Source organism: Platichthys flesus, chromosome 9 (assembly GCF_949316205.1).
Source record: "Platichthys flesus chromosome 9, fPlaFle2.1, whole genome shotgun sequence".
In the NCBI taxonomy this organism is placed as follows: domain Eukaryota; kingdom Metazoa; phylum Chordata; class Actinopteri; order Pleuronectiformes; family Pleuronectidae; genus Platichthys; species Platichthys flesus.
The window spans coordinates 3,873,145-3,883,144 of NC_084953.1; the positions used below are offsets into that span (position 1 = coordinate 3,873,145).

At 43.7% G+C, this 10,000-nt stretch overlaps 1 protein-coding gene and 1 long non-coding RNA gene across 2 annotated transcripts in view; both read left to right on the forward strand.

Moving 5' to 3' along the window:
• LOC133960991 (uncharacterized) overlaps positions 1-10,000 on the forward strand; it is a 69,031-nt gene that overhangs the window by 27,379 nt on the left and 31,652 nt on the right. The window contains exon 2 of the long non-coding RNA XR_009921955.1: positions 261-556. This is a non-coding gene — a long non-coding RNA (uncharacterized LOC133960991). The remainder of the gene's footprint in view (positions 1-260; positions 557-10,000) is intronic.
• Positions 3,802-6,177, forward strand: sox2 (SRY-box transcription factor 2). The gene has a single exon (XM_062396383.1). It carries the CDS (start codon positions 4,204-4,206, stop codon positions 5,164-5,166), a length of 963 nt encoding a protein of 320 aa, XP_062252367.1. The 5' UTR covers positions 3,802-4,203; the 3' UTR covers positions 5,167-6,177.

The following is a 10,000-nucleotide window of genomic DNA, read 5'->3' on the forward strand; positions in this document are numbered from 1 at the left end:
CACAAAGAGCACCGTTATTGTATTAAAAAGAACCATCTGTGGCAGAAACAATGGCTTCAAATTATCTGTGAATACCCAGTGAACAAAATATAAAGCTTTTTCCTGCTCATTATGTGGGCTAAGCTAGGGGGTGGAAGATAGGAGAGGAGAGGCATAGACTTTGCTATAACTGACTTTTGTTGTTCTTGCTCGCATTCTTCTTTTTAAATCGGCCCCCTTTTCACATTGTGTGTCGCCATAAACGGCTTTTCTTGTTGCAGGGCGAGCGGAGAGAAGACAGCGGAGCTCCATACAGACAGCGTGGCACCGCGGCGCTGCGCGGCCGCTACAGCGCGCCGGCTGCCGGATCCAAAAGGCGCGGACTACCGCGGTGGGCTGGCGGAGGAGAGGACGCGGAGGGTTGGACTGTTTCGCGGCCGGCGCACGGAGCTCCGCGCCCCGGGCAGACTGAGGCTGGTCCACCGGGGGGAGGAAGCGACGGGAAGATGTGGAGGATGAAGGAAAACCGCTTCTTGTTTTATTTCAACACGAGAGGAAGACAACTCCCAAACTGGAAGTAAGTTGGAGAGCAGTGGAGATGTGTGTGTGTATGTGTGTGTGTCTCAGTGTGTACGTTAGTGTGAGTCTCTCTGTAGGCTGTGTGTATACGTGTGTGTGTGTATATGTGTGTGTAAATCACGCAGTGTTGTGGAATGACACCTCATGGCATCATGAGCTTGACTGAGCTGCTGCGGCCCGGTTTGGTTTTTCTCCTCAACACACACATTTGTGCTTCAGGCCTTAGCTTCATCACATCTGACATTAACTGTCATTTAATATAATTTATATACTTTAATTATTCCTCTATGTATTTTAAAAAAACGTTAAATTGTGACGTTTGAATTAGAAATCAGACAGATCGCAGTGAGTTTGCTTTGATTGATTCGCCTTTATGAGACTATTAAACTTTTATTATATTACACTCAAGTATTACTTTATAGATTTAATCTTCCGTACTTATTATAAATTAGTCTATAATTTAATTTATTAGAGTCTAATAGCTGGACGACATATTTGTCACTTTTACAGCGTCATGCTAACATCTGATTCATTTTTGTTCAACATAAAATAAGTAATCTCCACATCTATTATGGAAAGATTTTTTTTTTTTTTACATTTAAAAAAAATATATATAATATATATCTATGTTTTCCTCCTAAATTTATAATAATTGTATTCGTCTATTTATTTGGGGAAATAAACTTGTTTATTTGTCCACATTTTATTTGCACCCAGTTCTTCCCTCTAAGTGTTTTCTTGGTCTCCAGCCTCCGGCACGGCCCCTAGTGGCAAGAACACACAAGTTTATTTTCATTTCACCTGAACTCTCTTCTACTTACAAATTATCATCCATGCGTCGCTTTGACGGGATTAGTCTCTTTTATAGATGTTGCGTAAATTTAAATTCCCTTCGGATGAACTGACGTGGGCCAGAATCACCACGATCAGCTCAGACTTAGTTTGTATTTCATTTAAAATGCTTAAACTTTTCACGAGAGTTCGCGGCTGCTGTTGGAATAATATCTCACTTTTTTTTATTTTTGTTTTATTATTGTTGCTCTATCTTGTGGCTTGTTTTTGCAGAGATCCCATTACCTGAAATTGTGTAACCACACAACAGTATTTTGATATCTCAGCGTGCTGCACTCTCCGTATTTGTTGTCTCCATCCCAACCTGGTGTCGCGGGGGGCTTACAAGTGGTCCGAGGGAACCGCCCCGCCGGTTCCTCCTGGGTTTTGTCAAGCAGCGGCTTTAATTCAGGATGATTGTGGATGCAGGGCCATTCCCGGCTGGATGGGGCCTGCTTTCAGGAAGCTGCAGGGCCCCGCTGTTCCTTTATTATCATAAGCAGATTAGAGGTAGCGGGGAACACACTCAGATGCAGATAACAGCCGAGCGGCCCATTTCAACCTTGCATTATAATGGACCGAGCTGCATGTGTCGCCTCTCGCAGCCTATTACGCACAAGATGAATCTTATGTAAGGTTGCCGGGGCCGGAATAATGAGAGCACGGGGGCTGCGCTCCCTCCATTTATTATCAAATGACTAAAACAAAATAATAAGGCTTGATCCATTCACATTCAATTATGATTTAATCTAGGGACACGCATTTAAATTGAATTATTCCAGGTGTGTGTACTCGATCTATCTTTAATTATTTGAGGTGCACAGGTAACAGCTGTGGTGCGTGTGGGTTGTGACTGAAACACTCGTTTTCTTTCTGTTATTTCCTTTTGAAATGAATATAATTTGAAGAATATTTTTAGCAGTTCTCATATCTTTCAGCCTAACTTCTAAAAACAGCCAGCACCAATTCATCCTGGAGAACCCCCCTGCCTCGGTGTGGCTGCAGTTCTCCCTGTGTCCAGTAGGCGGCGCTGGTGTCACGCAGCAGGACGCCTTGCCCTCAGATGGAGATCCGGGGGAAAAAGCAAAACAAGTGTCAGCAACACTTCGAAACTCAAATAATAATCAAACATTGAGCTCTTTTCATGAATTCAAACCAACAGTGATTTACACATATACCATAATAATGGTGATAATAGTGATATAATAATAATAATAACGGTGAGTTTGATCCGTAGTGAGGTGAAGCAGGTGGAGGCCGCTTCTCATTCACACTAATTGGCTGACACGCTTGTTCAGGCTGATACGAGTGAGCTGCGCCTTTTGTGCCAATAACGCGCACTTTATCTTAAAATATTCCTCACCTTTATTTCTCCTCCCCTCGTGCGGCCCGGTGTCCTCCTCGCCCTCCCCCTCCTCCCCCTCCTCACCCCCATCACCCCTCAAAGCACCAGCAACAACAGCAGCGCTGTGGCGGTGGAAGTGGAGTGGAGTTGTGTCTTTGTCCGGACAGATGTAGCGACAACATCCCAAACAAAACCCGCTTATTTGCGCTGAGATGAGCCCGTCTGCCTTCTGTGTGTTGGCATTCAACTTCACTAAACAAAGGGAGCAGGGGGAAACATCTTGGATTACCTTTCCTCTTTTCAACGCTAAAAACCAGCAGTGTTTCCCCCCCACTCTCTCTCTCACACACACACACACACACACGCCACCGCCATTCAGCGCTTTGAGTGAACTAACAAAGTTTATCTAAGTGTTGTTATGTTATTGGCGCCATAAGTGGGGGAATTAGTGACTTTTTGATTTTGAACAACAGAAGCGTGACTCGGTGTCAGGACGAGGCTGAGAACGTGACACCATTAATGTCAATACCCATTTGAATAATAACGAATTTTTATTTAAAACATTCATTGAACTTTGGTTTTTATTTAAATCCGAAGCACTGGATTTATCTTCAGAATTTAATCTGTACATTAAAAAAAATAAATAACTACATATTAACAATTAAAGTAAAGTCTGTATTCTGCATTTATTTGCGAACTTTTTACTCCTGTTTTTGAAGTAAAGTTTTCAAAGCAGCTCAAACTAATTTTATTTTTTAAATCTTCTTTCTCCTCTTCCTCAGCTCGATGCTATAAACTGCCCATGAAGAGGCAGCATGTGTACGTCCCCGGAGAAATGTCTCCATAAGCCTGGAAATAGTAAATATGTAGTGTTGGCTCATATGTGCAGCCTGTGCGTGTTTGCGTGTGTGTGCGTGTGTGTGTGTGTGTGCTTCTCGGGGCAGGGGAGGCCCCTCCTCTTTATGCTAAGTGTGATCTCCCATTGGTGTGTCAGGGGAGCAGGCCGCTCTGATTGGCCAGGTTGAAGCCATTTATTCGCTGACGGCCCCGTCACATGAATGGTTGTCTATTAACTTGTTCAAAAACTATCTGGAGTTGTCAAGGCTCAGAAGGACGCAGGCGAAAAGTACAGTGTGTTGATGCTTTTTGGGAGAAGCGACGGGAGAAGTTTTGTGGACTCGACATAGCAGGAGCCCACCGGGAGAAGACTCACGCTCACAGACACACACTCGCAGAGAGACTCCACTGAGTGGGAGAGTGTGGGAGACGCGGCTCGGTGCTTGTTGTTTTTTTCCAGAGAAAAAGTTCCAGAGAGAAATCGACAGGTAACTTGTGGCAGCAGCAGCAGCAGCTCCTCATCCTCCTCTTCCTCCTCATCCTCAGCGTCCTGCCTCTGGCGTGTGGAGTTTGTCTCTGTGTGGGTTGTTTCTCTCCTCCGCACGGGAGCTCCACCTGAAAAGCTGTTCCTGATGTATAACATGATGGAGACCGAACTGAAGCCCCCTGCTCCCCAGACCAACACGGGGGGCCCGGGCAACACCAACACGTCCGGCTCTGGCCCCAACGCGAAGAACAGTCCGGAGCGCGTAAAGAGACCCATGAACGCGTTCATGGTGTGGTCCCGAGGCCAGAGGAGGAAGATGGCCCAGGAGAACCCCAAAATGCACAACTCGGAGATAAGCAAGAGGCTTGGCGCAGAGTGGAAACTTCTGTCCGAGAGCGAGAAGAGACCTTTCATCGACGAAGCCAAGAGGCTGCGGGCCCTGCACATGAAGGAGCATCCGGATTACAAATACCGGCCACGGAGGAAAACCAAGACCCTCATGAAGAAGGACAAGTACACCTTGCCCGGCGGGCTGCTGGCTCCGGGAGGCAACGGGATGGGGTCTGGGGTCGGGGTGGGCTCGGGTCTGGGCGGCGGCGTGAACCAGCGGATGGACAGCTACGCGGCGCACATGAACGGCTGGACCAACGGCGGCTACGGCATGATGCAGGACCAGCTGAGCTACCAGCACCCGGGGCTGAACGCGCACAACGCGGGCCAGATGCAGTCCATGCACCGCTACGACATGAGCGCCCTGCAGTACAACACCATGGCCAGCTCCCAGAGCTACATGAACGGCTCCCCGACCTACTCCATGTCCTACTCCCAGCAGTCCACGCCGGGGATGACCAGCCTGGGCTCCATGGGGCCCTCCTCGGTGGTGAAGTCCGAATCCAGCAGCTCCAGCCCGCCCGTCGTCACCTCGTCGTCCCACCGGGCCGCTCCGGGCTGCCAAAGCGGGGACCTGAGGGACATGATCAGCATGTACCTGCCCGGGGCGGAGGTCAGCGAGCAGAGCGCCCAGACCCGGCTACACATGTCCGGGCACTACCAGAGCGCCGTGCCCGGGACGACGATCAACGGCACGCTGCCGTTAACACACATGTAAGAGACACAGCCCAGAGAGAAGCGAGAGAGAGAGAGAGTCAGAGAGAGAGAGAGAGAAAGAGAGAGAGAGAGAGAGAGAAATGAACTTTTATAAGAGAAACTGTGGACTACTTAACGTTGGACTATTTTTGTACAGAAAAATTTCGGGGTGGGAAAAAGTTGTATAGAAGTTCTCCGGGAAAAAAAGGACACACGACTCTTTTTTCTTTTCTTGCATTTGATTGAGAGGAAGCTCCAGAGGAGAACATCCCCCTGTTCGCTGGAGGATGAAGTTTGGAAAGACGAGACAGTGGGAGTCGCAATCAAATGTTTTATTATTGCAATCACCTTTTGTACAGTATTTATCAAAGACACATTACAATCAGATGAAATTGTTTGCTAAACTGCAAGAGGTTGCATTTTTTCCTTTCTGTTTTTTTATATATACATATTTATATATATATATATATATATATATATATATATATATATATATATATATATATATATAAATCAACAGCCGTTCTGCAGAAAAATATGAAACGTGAAAAATGTCAGAGCTGGAAACACAGGGGAGCGATCAGTTATGCTCCTGTATTACTGAAAATCATTGGAAAGAAAAGGGACGAAGCAGGTAACACTGTTTTTTATTTTTCATTTAAGGTCAATGTTACTAAAACATTTTAATTTCTTTATAAAAAAAAAGATAAGACACTTTTTTCTCTCATACAGCTTAAAATCTAGGTTGTTAATTTATATTTCCGTCTCCCATTTTTCATCTGTTAGAGGTATGACGCTTGTGCTCTTTATTTCCTAATTGATTTGTACAATTTCTGTATATTTACTGTGATATTTTAAGTTTTTATTTCAAAATTCATTCCCGTAGTTGTATTTTAAAAATTGTGGCCTGTACGCATAAGCCAACCACTCCATGTATATATACCGGAAACTAATACCATCCTTATAACAGTTACACTTTCAGCTGAGTATATTTTTTTTTTCAATATGCAGTTTGAAATGAATAAATTTTGGAAATTTGGATACTTGAAATTGTTTGAGTTTTGATTTTGTTTTCACACACGTTGAGTTGTCATCAGTTATTTTTTTTCTGCAGTTGTGTATTATTTTTTTTACTGTAAATTCACCTACGACTCTTTACTATATTTAAGAGAACAACGTACTATATTTTTAATTAACAGAATTTAAACTTTTTTTTATTTTAGTAGGAACTGATCAAAATAATTCCCACTTGTCATCTGTTTTCCCAGTTCCTGCGGATGGGCCCATCAAGACAAACTTTGTTGCCTGTTTCCTAAAAAGGGGGAAGATTTTTACCACCAAAATAACCATCGTCCCCAGGTAGAGAGTCATTTCTCTATTTCTATAATCTATCATAACATAGATTTTTTTTAAACACAATAGCATCTAGTTCACATTTTAAAATCATCTCTCTTGTTTTTTTTAATTAATTCAAAATGCATTATGTATTATTTGCAGTGTCTATACGGGCCTGTGTTTGAATGGGACAGAGATAATCCCACATCACTAATAACAGCAGCATAAATCAAATTTACTCTTATTTTAAATATGTGTAAACTAACTGACAACTCGTGTCATTGGGGGATTTTTCAATTTTCTAATGACTCATGACTGTGGCAGCAGCATATCTAGATATCTGAGTATTTACACAAGTAAATAAACACAATGAGCTCAGGCCTGAAACGCTTCTGCAGCCTTTTCTCTTCGTATTTAGTTTTATTTAATCTGATATTTGTCGTTTATTTTCGGGACACATTCTGTGTTTCTCCTCCTGCACGTCAGCCTGAATGTTCGCTCAGATCTCAGGGTGAGAGGGTTTGAAAGCAGCCAGCTGCAGCGGGACTCTTCATGAGATAACCCCGCGTTACACCGTGTCGAGTGAGGCCGCTTTAATTTGATGTGTGATTCAAACGGACCCTGCTGGTTCCCGTTAACCCCGGTTGTCACGGTTCAAGCTCTCCGGTGACTCCCGGTGCTCGCTCCTCCCGCGTCTGAAGGAACGGATCCGGTTCCACAAAAACGTTCCCATGCGTCTCTCTCTGCTTTTCAAAACTTCACCCTCCTGTAGTAATAATAATAATAATAATAATAAACAGTAAGAATAATATTAATACTGTTAATAATAATGATAGTCACAATAATAATAATACATATTAATTATCATAATCCTTATGATGGGCGAACAGCTTTGTCTAACGGTTTTTTAAATCTGAGTCTGGTGGGAGTGTGTGAGTGTGTGTGTGAGTGTGTGTGTGTGTAGAGATAGATTAGGGCCGTTGTGTCTTGCAGGCCTGGTCCCCGGGGAGCACAGCTCACATTAACCGGTGGATGAATATTTGAAGAGGCCCCTCGGTATTTATCGGTCCCCCCCACCCACCCACCCCTCTTTCCCTCTCTTTCCCTCTCTCTCTCTCTCTCTCTCTCTCTCTCTCTCTCTCTCTCTCTCTCTCTCTCTCTCTCTCTCACTCTTCAAGAGGTCAGGGGATCGTTGGTTGCGCCATTAATTATTGATCGGAGCAGCTCAATTGGTTGTAATAGCCGAGAACACCGGTGATAAACACGTTGTTTTTGAAAGGTTGGACGAGTACAGACGCATTAAAGTCCCTTTTCCTCCTCTTGTTCGCGAACACCGGGCCCCTGCAGGCCCCGAGGCCCCGAGAAATTATTACATTTTCTCCCGACTGCAGCAGCTTTGATGTGGGGGTGGAGGTTTTTCAATGGATGCACATAATAAGCAGTGTATCTTCTGTGGAGTGTCATTAAAAGCTGCAGCTTATTTGTAACGCCTGTAAAGATGGACGGCGGCAGGAGGAGGATTCACCACTAAAGGCCCAAACGGCTTCTTTCTTTTTTAGAAACAAAACCATAAAAACCATTCCCACCTTTTTTTTTGCTGCTGGATTTCAAAGTGTTGTTGCTTCTCTGCTTATCCGAAATTTGTATTTATCTGTATGTTCTTGTCAAAGCTGTTGTCAATAAATAAGGAATAGGATCAAGAATAGTCCCTTCCCATGTGCGTGAGGCCAGAACTAGGCCACGGTGAACGCTCACACTGAAAACACTGATATCGCGCTATCTCCGTAGAATAATATTAGCCCACATTTTGCCCCAGTGCTTTTTCCAAAATGTGATTTAATCTCGGAGGCGCTTTAAGCTCCTGTTCAAACATTAAATAAAGGCGCCGCGGCAGCAGGGCCCCGGTGATCCAGGGAATCAAGTGTCCGCAGCGTTGCACCGCTTTTACGCACATACTGCGCACGGGGACACTTGGTGCGTGTGAAATAAAAGTGTGTCTGGTTGTCGTAGGAACAAGGTGTGTTCTCTTGGATGTATATAGGCTCCATCCATCCATCCATCCATCTATGCATCCACTTATTCATCCATCCATCCCTCTGTTGCTCGCGTGCGGAGTCTGGCTGTCGCAGCTCCAGGATATTTGGACTGCAACAGGTGGTAAGCGCGCGCCTCTGCTTTTTTATTTTGCCCCCGGTTAGAAAAAAAGAGAGAGAGAGAGAAACCTCCCAGATGTTATCTATGAGTGTGTGTGTGTGTGTGTGTGTCTTAATCACAACATTGAAGTGTTTCATTACATAGGTGTAAAAATGATTGGCTGCTGTTGGTGACGTGATTCAGCCTCAGCAGGTCACGGACCATTTTAAAAGGCCTCGGATGGAAAGTTAGATAAATACATTTTTGCTTTAATATAATTTCAATTAAACGACTAAATACCATCTACCCACAGTTTATAGGCTACTGGTCGTTTGCCAAATCCTATAGTTTGTTGTGGAGATTATATGGTTTTCTTAAAATTAGGTCAAATGACCCCCCTCACGCACACACACACACAAACAAAACGAGCTTAGTGTCCCTGTAATCCTACGAGAGCCACTTTCCTTTTTCACCACGTTGTGGATAATAAGGAGGAGGGGACACGGTGACGTCACCCACAGACGAAGCTGCCCCCTGCTCCTTAAATGTGTTTCCGTTCACTTCAAGTGTTGAGTATCTACATTTTATAAAGTTAAACATTTTTCAACATAAAAAAAATCCTCCTCTAAGTCTGCTGGTAAAAGTTAGAGTATTCCATAATAGCTCCACTGGCCTTTAATAACTTTACAACAATGTTTTAAAAAATAAACTACAAACCTTTATTGAAGCTTTTCAACTCAGTTTACTTTTATTACTTTATTTAGTGTCATTACAGGCTTGAGGATAAATATTTTAATTACTGTAACTACAGCACAAAATACTTTTAATGCTATATTTCTGAATGGTGTTTTGACAGGACAACTAATACATCAAATACATATTTTACAGAATCAAAACATGAATCTAATTGTACCTATTTCTCTTTTATGTTTTCCTCGTGTTTTTATTTTGTGAAAAAGACTCATGTCAGATTTTGAAAAGAAGAAGATGCAGATTGGGCCTTTTAACCTTGTTCTTCTAATGGATGTAGAGTTATAGAGCAGCTCTGCATTTACAGATATGAAGTTATGAGTGAAGTGAATCTCTCTGTCGGGCTGAAGCTGGAGAATTAAAGAGAGAGAACGAAATGAACTTCCTCTCTTCTTCTTCTTCTTCTTCTTCTTCTTCTTCTTCTTCTTCTTCTTCTTCTTCTGTCATTACTCTGCAGCCCAGAAGCTGTTTTTAAGGTTCAACAACATCTCTGAGAGAACGGTTGAATAGCAAAACTGTCAGAGCAGAGAGCTGTCGTGTGTGTGTGTTTCAGTGTGTGTGTGTTACAGTGTGTGTGTGTTACAGTGTGTGTGCGTGTGTGTGTTTGGAGCATAGAGGGACTGAATGGCAGCCAGTAG

Excerpts from the sequence above, each read along its gene's own strand:
- sox2 (XM_062396383.1), top strand. The coding sequence starts at position 4,204 with ATGTATAACATGATGGAGACCGAACTGAAGCCCCCTGCTCCCCAGACC.